At 51.1% G+C, this 16,360-nt stretch overlaps 1 protein-coding gene across 1 annotated transcript; it reads left to right on the top strand.

Moving 5' to 3' along the window:
- The first annotated feature begins 1,664 nt into the window (after positions 1–1,664).
- On the top strand, positions 1,665–15,233 carry PSMD3 (proteasome 26S subunit, non-ATPase 3). The gene is made up of 12 exons (XM_030840286.3): positions 1,665–2,063; positions 4,414–4,604; positions 6,246–6,383; positions 7,616–7,752; positions 8,665–8,855; positions 9,027–9,130; positions 12,491–12,605; positions 12,710–12,829; positions 12,972–13,075; positions 13,358–13,513; positions 14,535–14,585; positions 14,771–15,233. Exons 1-12 carry the CDS (start codon positions 1,844–1,846, stop codon positions 14,846–14,848), a joined length of 1,605 nt encoding a protein of 534 aa, XP_030696146.1. The 5' UTR covers positions 1,665–1,843; the 3' UTR covers positions 14,849–15,233.
- Positions 15,234–16,360: the final 1,127 nt, after the last annotated feature.

Genomic DNA, 16,360 nt, shown 5'->3' with positions numbered 1-16,360 from the left:
TATGGGTGGAATAACTTCTGCAAGGTTTTTGGCCCCAGGAGTCAGACTCTCCCCATTCTTAGCCACCCCCTACCCAGGCTGCTTCCCTCACTCACCAAGAATTCATGACCCACTGACAAAAGTTTTGCGTTAAGCCATCCTCCCCCATTCTGGGGCATCTTCCAAGGCCTCGCTATATTGCTCAAGGACATACTGGGTAGTTATCTGCTGACTTGATTATTTTTCCCTTGTGATGTAAACTTAACAATGAAGTGAGCTAACACCGTAACTATCCAGAAGGGTAACCTCATGAAGATGAACAACAAAACCTGTCAGTTTTTTTCCTTTACCATTCTCACGCCCACCTTCAGTTACAGATATGGTGTTACAAAGAAGAGATTTTCATGAGTTTATTCCAGTGATGATTCAAAAGTCCTGTTATCCTTCTCCCAGTCCTAGGGGGCAGGGGGACAGTTAGGGAGGAATTGGCCAAGGCATTTTTCCCCTAAAACTGGAGCACACACTTTTCCATTGAGTAAGTGGCTGTTTAGTGCAAGGAGCTATTCGCTGCAATAGTGCAAAAGGAGGAATACAGAGAATACCCTTTCTCTGTATAAATATAAAGGAGAATATAGTCGAAACATATTCTCTGCCCTCTAGGACCTTACAACAGGGCTAGGTTGTCTTGCAGGGTCTGACCTGGTCTAAAACTTAAAACTTCCATTTATGGAAGAGATAAAAGTTCCAAGATAGGAAGGGAGTTTTTGTTTTGTGTCTTAAGAAATTGGAAACTGTATCCTCCTCCTGCAGAATCGCTGGAGGATTCCTTTGAAAGATAAGTGGCCAGGGTTTCAGGTCCAATTTCTTTCCCTTGGAGGATTCTTAGGTGCTCCTTAGGTGTACTATTATTCTGTTCCCCCATTTCACTACAGTGTCTGTCTGGATGCATAAAGGCGCCCCAACGTACCCCCTGAAGCCTCTCTCTTTCCTCTGGCCTCACAATACACAGCAGCCCAGAGCAAGGCTTCCAGGAGGCTACATTCTGGCGCTGTTTTTTACCCTCCCCCTGAATGTGCTAGCCCTGGGCCTCACAGAGTGGACCCCTAAATTTTATTAAACTTAAGTAATCACACACAAATGCACTCTGCCCCCATCCGCACTCCCAGGCTGCAGAGATTTTATGCCTTATTTTCAGCACGAGCTAAACTCGGACAAAGAAGTCTGAATCCCATAAGGTTCTTCCTTGTCTCCAGTTTGGTTTTATTTTAAGTCCAACAACCTAGCTCCACATCCCTTCGGGCGGCGGTTGAAGACCAGCCTCCTGGATATCAAAACGGACCTCTTGCCAGGCGCAAATTGAGCGAGTTTAGGCATGAAACCCGCCCAGCAACTCGTGGCGTCATCACGCCCTACGTTCCGATAGGCCCTACCCACTCCACGCGGGGTGGGTTACTCGCGGTGGAGTCCGCGGTAACCCAGTTGGAGCCTGAGGTGACCTCTTGTGGACATATACGGAAATGCACTCGAGAGGCGCAAGAAAAAAAATCAACACACTGGAGCACTCCAAAGCAAGCCCCGCAAATTCATAAAGGCTCCTCCCCGCTCTTTCTGCGAAGATCCGCCTCCATCCTGCATCTCGGCGGTTGACTTTTTTCCCCTTTGATGACTCGGCCATCGGCCAGCCCGGCCTGGCGTTTCCCAGAAGGCCCAGCGCCGGGAAGGGGTTTGCAGGTGCTCCGTCATCGTGTGGCCCGACGCGAGTCCGCGCTCGTGTGCAGGCCCGGCTCTGTTCCTGGTCTCCGGTGCGAGGGTTCACGCGAGGCCCCGGCCTCGGTGCCCGGACTAGGCCGCGACCCCGGGCGCCATGAAGCAGGAGGGCTCGGCGCGGCGCCGCGGCGCGGATAAGGCGAAGCCGCCGCCCGGCGGAGGGGAACAAGAACCACCGCCGCCCCCGGCGCCCCAGGATGTGGAGATGAAAGAGGAGGCGGCGGCGGGTGGCGGATCAACTGGCGAGACCGATGGCAAGGCGGCGGCTGCGGCGGCTGAGCACTCCCAGCGAGAGCTGGACACCGTCACCTTGGAGGGTAAGAGAGCCCGGGCCGGGGACGTGCCATTATCACGGGTGACAGCGCAGCGGTGATCCACCCTCTCCTTGGGATGCCAGCGCAGCCTCTACCACCTTGACTTGAGGGTTCCTTGCGATCACCCAAAATGCCTGCCCCCACTACCCTGACACTCCCGACCCCAGCCCGGATAACTGAACGTTTTCTCTAGGCTCAGGACTCCTCCCTTCGCACACACCACCCCCCACTGGGGATTGCATCTAGAAGTAGGTCTCACTGGGCCCATAGACTCTTCTGAGTTTTCTCCTCTGACCTTATTACTCCATTTACATCCCACCGGACTGATTCTAGCGACCCCAGTGCACGATTGATCTCTCTAAAAACCAGTGTCTGTATTTATGTTTGAAGGGGGTCAGAATGACGCCAAATACTGGCCCCTGCATTTTAAGAATGGTTTCTGTTGTCTTAACTACCTTTAGCAAACTCCCCTAACTCCCCCTTTCTACCTAGTATCTTGCTTCCTTGTTGCTGTAATTGAGGTGCCCAAACGATCCCAATGCTCTTTTTCTCTTCCTGCAAGCACTTACTCCTACTCTGTTTCTAAAGAGTTTAAACACATTACACACTCCAACTTTTTAGGTGTCGGATGTGTGAGTTCCTAATGTTCACCTTCCACGTAAACTATATACCAATCCCATTTCTTTTCTCCTAGGTGCCTGTTCCCTGTTTCCTATCATCCTCTTGTTCCTCCAAGTTCATATTTCACTTTTCCTACTTAGAGCATCCTGTCTGCATTTGGAGTGGGTAGAGTGAGAGCTTCCCACTGTGACCCTGGTGCTCTTTTCTGGTTCTGGATCAAGTAGGACCGGACTATTTATCGGGTTTTCTCTCTACTTAACTGCATGAGAAACTAGCTCGAAAACATTGAAATAAGCAAAGTTAGGCTCCTGGGTGGTGCTTTGAGGATGTGGTAGCGCTGACTGCATCAGCTTCTACTCTGAAGTTGGATAGCAGGCTCAGTGTCTAATAAAGATCATTTTACATGAAATAACGATAGTCAACCAGTGGCAAAGGTGCCATTCAGCATTACCTACTGGGTATATACATATGTTTCTTATAAACATTTTAATATAGGAGGTCTAAAGTAGGGGGGGGAAAAAACCCAACCGTGGTTGACGTTATTTCCTATGAATTTTTGAGCTGCTCTCCCATAATTGAGATCAAGTTTATATATACAGTTTGGAACAAGGCATAACTAAATACAGATGATGTTGTGTGCCTTCATGCAACATATCCATAAACAAAGCATTCAATGTATTCCAGAAACATTTATTGAATAACTGATATAATGGCTAAGAATATACGCTCTGGGATTAGTTTCCTCATCTCTATAAATGCAAGTAATAGTACCTACTTAATTGGGTTGTTGTGAAGATTAAAATGTTTACAACTGTGCCTAATACGTGATGAAAACATAGTAAAATCCTCCATAAATATTAGCTGTTATTATTATTACATCGTTAATGTGACCCCAGCACCCTATGCTAAAAATACAAAGGTAACTGAGAAACGACCAATTGATTGCATTCCCTTATTACTGGATATTTAAGTTGTGTCTATTTTTCTCTGTTACAAATAGCTTTGCAGCCGTCATCTCTGTGCCCAAGTGTCTGATCTACCTCTATAATTATTTCTTCATTAGAGATCCCTGAATTGAACGGGTATTTACGTTTGTTTTTAAGGTTTTTGGTAGTTACTGTCCAGAAAAACTGTACTGATATACATTATACGAGCAGAAATGTCTTGCTCACCCCTGTACTCTATATGTTATCATTTTTTAAACACCACTAGAATGGTAATTGAAAAATGTTTTCCCTTGTGATTATTTGAATACTAGTGAAATATACTTTTCACGTCTGTTATTTGTCATTCCTCTTTTTGTATTGTCCATTCATGTTCATTTTTATTTATTGTAATCCTTTATACGAGCTCCTTGTTGAAAAACAATATGAATCTCTGGACACATGTGTTGCAGATATTTTTCTTTTGCTTACAGTTCTCAGAAGAATTTTAGAAGTCTTTTCCTATTTGACGATACGCTAAATCTCCACGTGTTTTTGTTTTTCATTGTTTTTTTCTTTTTTCTGTCACCCTCTACTCCTTCCCCCACCCCAGCTTTATTTTTCTTTGTCTCTTGATTATGTCTTAAAATCAATGTATGGCATCCATAACTATTGCTCTTAGGGCAAAAGCGGTGATTGGCCACATCCTGCCATTTGTAAGAGGCTCCCTAGGACTGCTTGGCTGGAGTGGCGGGGGGTGGGGGCAGTAGGAGTTGGAATTAACATTTTTCTCCCCTTGTCCTCCACAGACATCAAGGAGCACGTGAAACAGCTGGAGAAGGCAGTCTCAGGCAAGGAGCCCCGGTTCGTGCTGCGGGCCCTGCGGATGCTACCTTCCACATCACGCCGCCTCAACCACTACGTTCTGTACAAGGCTGTGCATGGCTTTTTCACCTCCAACAGTGCCACTCGAGACTTCTTGCTACCCTTCCTGGAAGAGGTAAGTGAGTCAGGCCAGGGTGAAGGGTGCAGGCTTGGCTTGACACACACATTCCACCCTGTGTAACTGTTTCCTATCCTGGAGACCTGTCTTGTTACCTGCCATAGCAGAGTCATGAAGCAAGACAGCCCCTCTTAATACTCATGTGCCCTCTAACAAGGCGACCATCCTTCTGCCCTGTAGAGTCATTCTTCTGAGTCAGGAAGAAGAGCCAGGAATCAGGACCCTTCCAGCCACACTCATTTCCCACCACCCCCAACAGGGGGCCTATTCCACTGCCTTTTTGCCTCCGAAGCTTCACCATGAAGGATGTGTAGAACAGTGGTTAAGGGAATTCCCTGGCGGTCCAGTGGTTAAGATTCCTTGCTTCCACCCCTGATTGGGGAACTAAGATCCCACAGATCCCACATGCCACATGGTGCGGCCAAAAAAAAAAAAAAGCAACAAAAAAAGGAACAAAAGAACAGTGGTTAAGAGCACAGGTTTTGGAGGGGGTGCTGAATTTGAATCCAAACTCTACCATTTGGTATCTGTGGGACTTGGGCAAATGACCTAACCTCCTTGTGCCTCATTTTCTTCATTTGGTAAATGTGATGAACAGATTTGGGGGGGGGCGAGGAGGAGGGGGAAAGCTCTTAGAACAGGGTGTGGCACAGAGTGCATGTTGATGAAGTTAGTTTGCTGGTGGTAGTGGTCTCCATGCCAGGAGAAACCTGTCCTTTTCCTTTCTGGCTGTAAAACTCCCCTTATCATCCATGATACAGTTCGGGTCCTGCCCCTTCTCAAACCTCACTGGCCCTTCAGCCACCTTCATCTCCCTAAAATCCTGTATGCTTACAGTCTGTTTCATAGATGTAAAAACTCAGAAAATCCTTGAGGTGGACAGTGAAGACTTTACTGTCTGGGAAAAAGGAAAAGCGCCCCCTCTCCCAGCCCCACCTGGAATGTTTTTAACCTTTACATCTCTAAAGTAACCCACCATGATCGTCTTTTGATCTATTACACATTATTCCAGTTTTGGTGACTAGATCTGAAGGTAAGTACTATGTATATGTCAATTTCTCCCCAAATTCCTTTGTTCCCACCAAAAAAAAATTTTTTTTTGTTTCATTATTCTTTTTTTTTTTTTTTTTTAATTTTGGCCACACCGCACGATTTGCAGGACTCAGTTCCCCAACCAGGGACTGAACCCAGGCCACGGCAGTGAAAGCCCAGAATCCCAACCACTAGACCACCAGGGAACTCCCTGACTCATTATTCTTGATCTCATCTCTAGAATTATATCCCTTTATTAACCCTGCCTGATAGAATTCGCAGTGGTTCCAAGTATGGTGGTTTAATCTCTACTTAGATTGTAGGCTCTCCGAGGGGTCCTTACATCATCCTTTCTGTCCACATTATATTCTGTAAGGATGTTATACTCCTGTAACCCTTTTCTGTATTTATTGTATTGCCAGCCTCCTTGACTCCCTTCAGAAGGAGACTGTGTCATCTTTATTTCTGAACCCCCAGCACCTAGAAAAATCTTGGCGTGTAGTAGACACTTATTAAATATTTGTTGAAATACATAGTGAGTGCTTAATAAATTCTTGGTTGATTGATCTGACTGAGCTCTTCCACGGTAACTCATGTCCTCTCTAGCCCATGGACACAGAAGCCGATTTGCAGTTCCGTCCCCGAACAGGAAAAGCTGCGTCTGCTCCCCTCCTGCCTGAAGTGGAAGCCTACCTCCAGCTCCTCGTGGTCATCTTCCTGATGAACAGCAAGAGCTACAAAGAGGTAGCCGGGGCCCGTGCAAGTGACGGACGCGCCCCAGGCGGGGTGCGGGCTTAGTGGGGGAGGGTGCCTCTAGTGAAGAAATAGACAATCGCTGGGTTATTAACTGTCCCCCAGGCTCTTCCCCCGTGTGGGAATGCACCCAGCCCCACATCCGGGGAAGACCCCTCAACTCCTGCTCAGGCTCTGGGAAAGGGCTGGCAGTGGCCACTCTGTACCCGTCTGTGGTGCGATCCCAGTATAGTGGATGCTTTCGAGAAGAGTAGGTCTGGAGACAGAAATACCTGGGTTCAAATCCCGTTTGTACCTTAGGCACGTTAATTTCTCCCAGCTGTGTGTAAAATGAGACAAACTGCCCACCTTACAAGATTATTGTTAGTATTAAATAAAATAATATATTTTAAAAATACTTAGCACAATGATCTGCACGTAGTAAGCTTTCACAACATTTTAATAAATGGTAGCTATTATTATGAAACTGAAAGACTCCATTTTGGATAGCACTCTTCTACCACGCCTTCCAGCCGGGGCCAGCTCCTTTGTCAGGCTTAGCTGCTGTCCCAAGAGCATGCCCCAAAAATGACAGGTCTCCTCAGTCCTCTGTTCTGTGTTTTCCTTGCTCTGCCACTGGTTGGCTTTCATTTGGTTGGTTTTTAGGAATAATTCACTCCCTTGAAAATGTACAACTCAGTAGTCTTTGGTATATTCACAAGGTTGTGCAACCGCCCTCACTATCTAATTCCACACCAGTTTAATCACTGCCCCCACCGAAAAACGCCATACCTATCTGTAGTCACTCCTTGTTCTGCCCTCACCCCAGCCCAGTAATCTGTTAATATTTTGTGTCCCATGGATTTTCCTATTCTGGGCGTTTTATCTAAATGGAATTATATAATATGTGCCTTTTGTGTCTGGCTTTTTTTTGTAGCATGATGTTTTCTAAGTTCATCCATGTTGTGGCATATATCTGTACTCTGTTCATTTTTATGGCTGAGTAAAATTCCATCCTATAGATATACCACATTTTGTTTATCCATTCATTGGGTGATAGGCACTTGAGTTGTTTCCACGTTTTGGTTATTGTGAATGATGCTGATATGAATGTTCGTGTGCAAGTTTTTATGTGAACGTGTGTTTCCAGTTCTCTTGGACGTATGCCTAGGAGGGGAATTGCTGGCTCCGTGTTTAACGTTTTGAAACACTGACGCTTGATTCTCTTTTGGCTGCCTCCCCAGGCACAGAAGATCTCTGATGACCTGATGCAGAAGATCAGCACTCAGAACCGCCGGGCCCTGGACCTTGTGGCTGCAAAGTGTTACTATTACCATGCTCGGGTCTATGAGTTCCTGGACAAGCTGGATGTGGTGCGCAGGTACTGTGGCCAGCGGTCTGGCTCGCGGCCCGTGGGGTCAGAGACACGGTCAGGCACTACCACAGAGCTGTGGACTTGCAGGGGGCTGTGGGCTGGTAGATGTAACGTGCCCAGCAGGAAGTGGGGGTAATGGGTGTGCAAGGGTTTGAGAGCGAGGGTTTGAGGGCGAGGCTGAGACTAGATGAGGAAATGGAGACGACCACTGGCCTGTTAAGTCCTGTCTCCCAGGCTCTTCCCTTCACCACACGTCAGGGGAGGACTCATTAGTGGGTCAGAGGTGCAAGCAGGTTCAGGCCGGAAAGCCTTTCGCTCCTCTACTTGAAACCTGCAGCGGCTTCCCGTTTCCCTCAGGGAAAAGCCAAAGCCCTCGTGATGTCAGCTTGTAAGGCCCCACGGGGTCTGGCCCCCGTTACTGCCTCCTTGACTTTATTTCCACTGCTCCCCCGACGCTGGCCGCCTCGCTCTATCGCGGGCACGCCAGCGCACTGTTCCCTCGGCCGAGAACGCTCTCCTCCCTGCCTCTTTCAAGCCTCTGCTTAACTGTTACCTTCTCAGCGAGTCCTACGCTGACTGGGCTGTTTAAAGTTGCAACCCCATCCTCCTCTCCTTCTGCGGTTCCCGTCGTACTTACCCTGCTTTCGACGTCACCCCACCACCTTTTGTTGAGCTGCATGGTACGCTTATTCATCGTGATGGCTGTCTGTCTCCCCCCACTAGAATGCAGGTTCCCTGAGCAGAGTTCTGTCCTTCTGTGCACCTGGACTAGTGCTTCATTTGTTGAGTATTCAGTGAATAACCAGAAAAGCAGTTTGAGTCACTTTTTTAGGAATTGAGAGAGAATGGAGAGGTCAGAGGCAGCTTGAAGAGTTGTTACGTGAAGGCTTTGACCTCCCGGTTCTTTCCTTCTTGAAGCTTCTTGCACGCTCGGCTCCGGACCGCCACCCTGCGGCATGACGCGGACGGGCAGGCCACACTGCTGAACCTCCTGCTGCGGAACTACCTACACTACAGCTTGTACGACCAGGCCGAGAAGCTGGTGTCCAAGTCTGTGTTCCCCGAGCAGGCCAACAACAATGAGTGGGCAAGGTACCTCTACTATACAGGTGAGCAGGGCCCGGCCCCCAGCCGGAAGGTGTCTCGGGCTCACTCGGTGCAAATTTGCTAAGAAAGTGGTGCCCTTGGTGCATAAGAGCGCCCATTTGGCACTCTGGTTTGCGGGGGGCCGGAGTTTGGATCACACCATCCTCTTGATCAGTTCTCTTCTTCACACCCAGGGCGCATCAAAGCCATCCAGCTGGAGTACTCAGAGGCCCGGAGGACGATGACCAATGCCCTTCGCAAGGCCCCTCAGCACACAGCTGTCGGCTTCAAACAGACGGTGAGCGGCAGTTCTCACCCCTTTGACCCCCTTACTTGTCTCATACCATGTTAGTGCCGCTTCCCTATCTGAGGGGCCCAGGAAGTCCTTAATCTTCTTACCCTGAAGGTGGCATCGCATGTCTGTTTGCACGTGACGCTGTTCAGGGCGCGTTAGGCAGACGCTACCTGTACCTCGGGCAGTTTCTGTTTCCAGTATTCTCCCCGGTACGTAGGTTTAGAATATTCCTCATTCCCCAGAACCCCCTGTAGTCATTGCGGGTGAGGGCCTGGATTGTGTTGATAAACCCCAGGCTCTTACCTGGTCCCTCACATGCCCCTTCGGGAGCAGTGTTGTCTGTGGCCAGGGAACCCAGAGCTCTCCCTAAGGCTGTCTGACTCAGGTGGAGGTAAACCTTGGCCGTGGCAAAGCTGTCAGTCACCAGGTAGTTTTTTGAGTACTGACCTTCACGTTAGGCACTATGAGGGATAGAAAAGAAGAATAAGAAATGGTACTTGCCCTCGAAGAGATAGATAAAGAACATTGACTCAGAAAGGCTTGACGGCCTGTGTAAAGGCACAGAGACTGGTAGCCAGAATTAGGACCAGCTTTCCCAGCTACAAACCTCTGCTCTCACATTAACACATCCACCTCCTAGTGCCCTTGAAAGAGAGCAGGGTGAGCACGTGCAGTGATTAGCTCAGTGTGGTGGGAGGTTTGTTTTGTTTCAGTTCAGAAGTTCAGAGAACGGCAGATTCAGTTGTGGTCAAAGTAATCTTAAATAGTTAAATTTGATCTGGGTTTTGAAAGATGGGTAGAATTTTCATAGAAAGGAATGGCTTTCCAGACACATGGGGTACATTGCACAGTGAGAGATTGCTTTTACAACGTAGGACACACACTAAGGCTTCTTCAAAAATTCACTAAAAATACAGGTAATTAACATATAGGCTGTGTTGTGCACCAGGGAGAGGTCTCGTGGGGTAAAGCAGTGTTTTCAGACCAGGTTTTACTGTGGATGGGTAAGGTTTCACAGTTTTCTGTGGTGGAGCCAGGTCGCCAGAAGAAGGAGCAGAGGGCGCTGGAGTACGGTCTTTGACCTGTAGACTGTTGGCCAGGGAGCCAGGAAGGAGGTGGGAGGGTTGCCTGAGAGGGGAAGGGGCAGAGTTGGGGAACTTGCCACCCAGAGAGACTTAAGCAAATAGGCGATGGGCCAAGGCCTTGAACAAGGTAGGAGGAGTGGGATAGAGAGCCCACATGGAGAAGCCAGCTTTAAGTAAAAACAGGGAGAGTGAGGATGGGTAAAGAGAGACATCGAATTTAACTTGGAGTCCACAACAGAGCATGTTGAAAGTATCCATCTGTAGAAAATCCCCATTCTCGCCTTGGGTGATCTCATTTGCCTTCATGGCTCAGCTGTGACCTCCATGACGCTTCACCAAAGTCCGTTATGAACTGTCTTAATCTGCTCGGGTTGCTATTACAAGACTGGGTGGCTTAAACAATAGAAATTTATTTCATCACAGTTTTGGAGGCAAGAAGTCCAAGGTCCGGGTGTCAGCATGGCTGGTTCTTTCGAGGGCTTCTCTTTTGCTTGTAGTTGGCCATCTTCTGACGTCTTCAAATGGTCTCTCCTCTGTGCATGTCTGTATCCTAATCCTTCTTATAAGAACCCCAGTCGTATTGAATTAGGGCCCACTCATATGACCTCATTTTACCTTAATTACTTCTTTAACGGCTCTATCTCCAAATCCAGTCACATTCTGAGGTACTAGGGGGTTAGGGCTTCAGCATATGAATTTGGGGGTTCACAGTTCAGCCCATAATACAAATTCTAACCCCTTTCATGAAGCCAGACCTGCAAATCCGACTTCCCACCACGCATCTCTGTGTAGAGACTGCCTGATTCCTCACGCTCAGTTTGTCCAGACAGGCCCTTCTGGGCACCCCTCACCAGTCCTTCCTCCTGCCCTCCTGATCCAGATAGGAGCCGCCGGGCCATCTTGGACTCCTCCCCACACCCCCTTCACCATCGCTGAGTCATCTGTTGATTTGCCTCCATGGCTTTTGTATTCATCTCCTCTCTGATGTTACCAGTGCCCTTGTTCAAGCCGCTGACCCTGCTGGTCGCCATCCTCCCCTCCACCAGCCCAGCTTCCGCACAGCTGCCTGACTCAGCGGAGCTCCAGGCCCGTCTGCATGGCCCGGGAAGCTCGCATTTCTCCCCATTGCCTGCCCAGTAGAGTATTGTAAGTCTTGTGAAGTAGGCAAGCCAGGTATTATTGTTGTTGTTAGGCCCATTTTAGGGAGGTAGAAACCAAAGACTCAGTTGCTCAGCGTTTCCTAGCTAGCAAGTACAGCCTAGCTAGTTCTGTCTCCAAACTCAGAACTCACCCTGGCATTCAAAACCGCACGTCCCCGGACGGGCCCCCGCTCATCTCTCCAGGTGGCCCCACACACACCCCCTCCAGTATGCCGGCCTCTTCACCAGCCTGTTCCCTTGTCTGAAACGTCCTCCCTCCTTTTCTGCTTCATCAGAATCCTTAAGGCATGTGTTAGCTTCTGCCGTCGGCATGGCTTTCCCCTCACTCGTGGGGTACGCCGAGGGCCAAGGGACAGGGCAGCCTCGTGGGTGTGGGTGGAGGAGCGAAGGAAGGGTCCTTGCCCAGGGGTGGACACCATCAGCCACCACCCATTTTAACCCCTTACCTCCCTCGTGACACTTGCTGTCACGTGGTTTAGCTGTCTGTGCTCCTGTCCCTCCTGCTTGGTGGGAGGCTCCGTAACTGCTGGGCATCGTCCCCTCCACCGTAGTCGTCCTCGCACGGTGCTGAATCCACGGGAGGCGCCCTTGAGAAATACCCACAGTGGTATTTGGAGGAGGAGGGGCCCGATTTTCCAGCCAGCCGGCTCACTCGCTGAGGTGCTGCAGGCCCTTCCCTGAGCTGCTGCCTCTACCCAGATAACTAACTTTACACATAGTTCACCTCCCTAGCAGCATCTTTGGCTGACTCACATTCCATTGCCTAGGCCTCTCGGCCCTGCTTCCTCACCATTTCTGAGCCACAGAACCTACCCATCTGCCTGTACTTTAGAACTTTGCCATTTCAGGGCGCTGTGCACCGATTGGCCAGATGAAATGCAGCTGAGGACCTGGTGTGGCCAAAGGGTCAGAAGCTCACAAGGCCTGTCTCCCAAGGCAGAGCTTCAATTCCACGCCCAGCACAGCTTGAGGATTTTTTTCCTCTCTCTGTGGGCCTGGTCCCAGTGCCACGTTCCCTCTTTCCCTGTGTGTCTGACTGAATTGAAGCCCCATTTCATTCTCTTCTACCACCCGGTGGGGCTCCCTGCCCACTGTGTTCCTCTGTCGCACTCTGCCAGGTGCACAAGCTTCTGATTGTGGTGGAGCTGTTGCTGGGGGAGATCCCGGACCGGCTGCAGTTCCGTCAACCGTCCCTCAAGCGCTCGCTCATGCCTTACTTCCTTCTGACCCAGGGTAAGGGCTGGTCCCCTCCCAGAGCTTGCCGGACCCCTGGCACTGTGGCCCCTTTTTTGTGTGCACCCTGTGCAGCATCTGATCCACTCCTCTCCCCACTGCAGCTGTCAGGACGGGAAACCTGGCCAAGTTCAACCAGGTCCTGGATCAGTTTGGGGAGAAGTTTCAAGCAGATGGGACCTACACCCTCATCATCCGACTGCGACACAACGTCATCAAGACAGGTGTGGAGCAGCGTCTGAGGGGCCCCTGGCAGAGCAGGACCCGGACTAGGCTTCTCCAGGGGCAGGGACAACCCTGTGGGCGCCTGGGCGGGTGACGGGTCTGTGCCCGCCCCATCTTCCCCACCGCTCCTTCCTCTCCCAGGTGTGCGCATGATCAGCCTCTCCTATTCCCGAATCTCCCTGGCGGACATCGCCCAGAAGCTGCAGCTCGATAGCCCAGAGGATGCAGAGTTCATTGTTGCCAAGGTGGGCCTGGCTCGGGGACCGCGGTTGTCACCTTCCTGCCTTATTTCAGAGATGGGGGTGGGAGGAGGTTGACCAAGGAGGGGAATGGGTAAAGCAGTGGCATAGTCTTTTCAGGGAGTGCCCGTCTTGCAGTGAAACCAGGAAGTTGCCACAGAAAGAGAGAGGGTGTGTGTATGCAAGTGAGTGTGTGAGAGATCAAGGAGGACAAAGAGATGGGACAAGATGTTCTAGGACTTAGAAGATGGACTTTCTGGTGACTCTTCCTACCTTTGGGGCCTGCAGGCCATCCGGGATGGCGTCATTGAGGCCAGCATCAACCACGAGAAGGGCTACGTCCAGTCCAAGGAGATGATTGACATCTATTCCACCCGTGAGCCCCAGCTAGCCTTCCACCAGCGCATCTCCTTCTGCCTGGATATTCACAACATGTCTGTCAAGGTGCGGAGCCCTGGGCTGCAGAGGCGATGCTTGGCAGCAACGTGCCCCCCTCCACACCCACGGGTTCTTCAGGGAAGACTGGCTTGGTTTGGGGCACAGTTCCCAGACGATCTCTGTAAAACCACTGGGTGTCCGGAAGGGGCAGAGGACTGCTTGTGGGACCACAGCACCTTCCCTTTGCTCTTCAGGGGTCTGGTTGCCAGGGAGGGTCAGACAGGGATTCAGAGCGCAGTGTTCTGGATTTGGTTCCAAGTTTGAGTCATTTACCTTCTCTGAGCCTGTTTCTCCTTCTGTGAAGCGGGTAATGAGGTGTTACCTGCCCTGCCTGCTTCGCAGGGTTGACGGGATTACATGAAATCACTGTCTTGGGGCACTTAGCGAAGTCTGAATTGTGTAAAAGGTAGGGCTGCCATCTCATTCCACAAAAGGCTCTTAAGCTCTTACCCTGTGTCAGGCGCTGGGTTAGGTGCTGGTACTGTTGGGCTGCCGATTTTTTTCCTGCTCTCTTCCCCCAGGAAACCAGGGATATAGCTGCACTTATAACCAGGCAAACGCTGTGCTCTGCTAGACAGGAAAGGCCCTTCGTGATCTGGTCCCCGGCGTCCCTGGCCTCCCCCCTACCCAGGACCTCTCCGCCGACCCCCCTCCTCCGCCCCCGTTGGCCCCAATGAACTCAGGCCGGGCCAGCTCACACCCTGAGTCCTCTGCCTGCAACGCCTTTCCTCCACTCCCACAGCCCGTCCATTCTTCGTCTTCCTTCTCACTGCCAGTCCCTCTCCTGGCCCGATCAGGAGGGTTAATCATTTATACCTCTGGCTTCTTCTAATTCTCCATCTTCAGCACTTATCCTGTGGTGTTGTAGTAATGAATTAGTCTCCATGCCTGGCTCCGCCACTGGACTGAACTAGGGAGTGATCACCTATCCCGCGCATACCCTGGCGCCTGGCACGCAGGAGCACGATGAGTGGGTGTTACATTGATGCCTCCTCTTCACCTTGTTCCTCTCTCTGTTGTGCTTCAGGCCATGAGGTTTCCTCCCAAATCGTACAACAAGGACTTGGAGTCTGCGGAGGTAAGCTGCCTTCTGCTTCGGGTAAGACTGAAAGATCAAACTTCCCTCTAGAAAGGGGAGAGGGGAGCTTTCTGCAAGGGCTGGGGCAACTCCGAAGCTTGGGCGGTCTCTGGCCCTGGGTGGAGACGGAGTGAGAGAGCCCGACCTGTCCTCAGCAGCCCGGCCCTCGCCCCCTCTGTCCCCAGGAGCGGCGGGAGCGGGAGCAGCAGGACTTGGAGTTTGCCAAGGAGATGGCGGAAGATGACGATGACAGCTTTCCTTGAGCTGGGGGGCTGGGGAGGGGTGGGTGAGTGGGGACTGGCTCTTTATCCTTCCCCATTGGGGGTCCCTGCCCAGGGAACCGGCCCCTTTTCCCACACGCTGCACACAGACTGCATATGTGCAGGGGCTGAGGGGTGCAGGGAGCCAGTCACCCCCACCTCATCCCAGGGCCCCTCCCCAGCCGGCGACGTAGCACACGTGGGCAGGAGGGCGAGCAGGCAGCCTCCCCAGGGCAGGGTCCTGGCTAGCAGTGTGGGCAGCAGGATGGGAGGGACTAGCCCTGTGCTCTCCTCCAGGGAGGAGGGCACTGGAACTGGGACATGTGTTAGGTTGTATGTTTTTTGAAGCTTCAGTTGTGATTTTTAAACAATAAAAAGTTCTCCAGGACCCTTTGTGCATCAGTTAATTACTCTTATTTCACTCTCACATGTGCAACGTTAACAGGCCCAGAGTTTTTTCTGGCCTGGGAGGGAACGCAGCTAGGAGAGGCAGAAACCCACGAGGCATCGTTCTGATAGCAGAGCTCGCTCAGCAGGAACGAAGGGTACGTGTACGGCAACGCCCCAGGTGCCAACCAGAGAACATCAATGATGCAGAGGACCCAGTGTGGGGAGCATGACCCGAGGACCCGAAGCAGCTGTAGATGAAGAGGAGGCCGAGGGCTGGGTGGAGAGACTCTGATCTGGGATCAGAGGGCCTGGGTTTACTCTTTCATATCTAACTGGTTCTCAGATAACTGGCACCTCCAAACTTCTCAGGCTCCTTTCCCATATCTGCCAGATAAATGATTAGACTCAGTGACCTCCTGGCTCTAAAACTGGGAATCTGGGCTTCCAGTGGATCAAACACAAGGTGCGAGTCTGACCCTCAGGTGAGGTTCACAGAGGAGAGAAGGGTCTCCTGCAAGGCTCCAGCGGGTTGAGAGCAGGGTTCTGCCCAGTGGTCCTTATGGAGTGGGGGATAGGCTCCTCCCTGAGAGCAGAGCGGGGGTCAGGCGAGAGGGGGCTCCCTGTGGATGCCCAGCCCACCTTCAGCTGCATGTGGTGGGAAAATGCACCTGCCAGGGTCTCTGTAAGTCTCCCAGTCGCTGTCAGCAGTGCTCCCCACATTGGGTCCTTCGCATCATTGATGTTCTCTGGTTGGCATCTGGGGCGTTGCCGTACACGTACCCTTCGTTCCTGCTGCGCGAGCTCTGCTATCAGAACGATGCCTCGTGGGTTTCTGCCTCTCCTAGCTGCGTTCCCTCTCCTGTCGAGCTCTCGCTCTGCACCTTGCTGATTGCTACACATCTTCCAGGCATCCTGCCTCACAGTGATTCAACTCCCTGGCGTCTGAACCACTCACTGGATAATCAGATTCTCTTAGGAGGTTGTCGCTGTGAAAGCCTTATCCTCCCAACTAGATTGTAACTTCTTAAAGAGCATGAGGCACTTCTGTCCCCCCGGGGCCTTGCCCAGTACCTGGCACACGAGCTGGCTAACGTCTTGTTTGTGAGGAAAGGTACGCCATGTGTT

This window comes from Globicephala melas, chromosome 20 (genome assembly GCF_963455315.2).
Source record: "Globicephala melas chromosome 20, mGloMel1.2, whole genome shotgun sequence".
In the NCBI taxonomy this organism is placed as follows: Eukaryota; Metazoa; Chordata; class Mammalia; order Artiodactyla; family Delphinidae; genus Globicephala; species Globicephala melas.
Note: the sequence above shows the minus strand (reverse complement) of the source record. Positions and strands in the feature narration are given on the sequence as shown.

What these genes read in the sequence shown, in the direction of transcription:
- PSMD3 (XM_030840286.3), top strand. Translation starts at nt 1,844, where the DNA reads ATGAAGCAGGAGGGCTCGGCGCGGCGCCGCGGCGCGGATAAGGCGAAG. An exon ending in AAGGTACCTCTACTATACAG is followed by an intron (nt 8,856 to 9,026) that starts GTGAGCAGGGCC and finishes CTTCACACCCAG; the next exon opens with GGCGCATCAAAGCCATCCAG. An exon ending in CAGAGTTCATTGTTGCCAAG is followed by an intron (nt 13,076 to 13,357) that starts GTGGGCCTGGCT and finishes TGGGGCCTGCAG; the next exon opens with GCCATCCGGGATGGCGTCAT.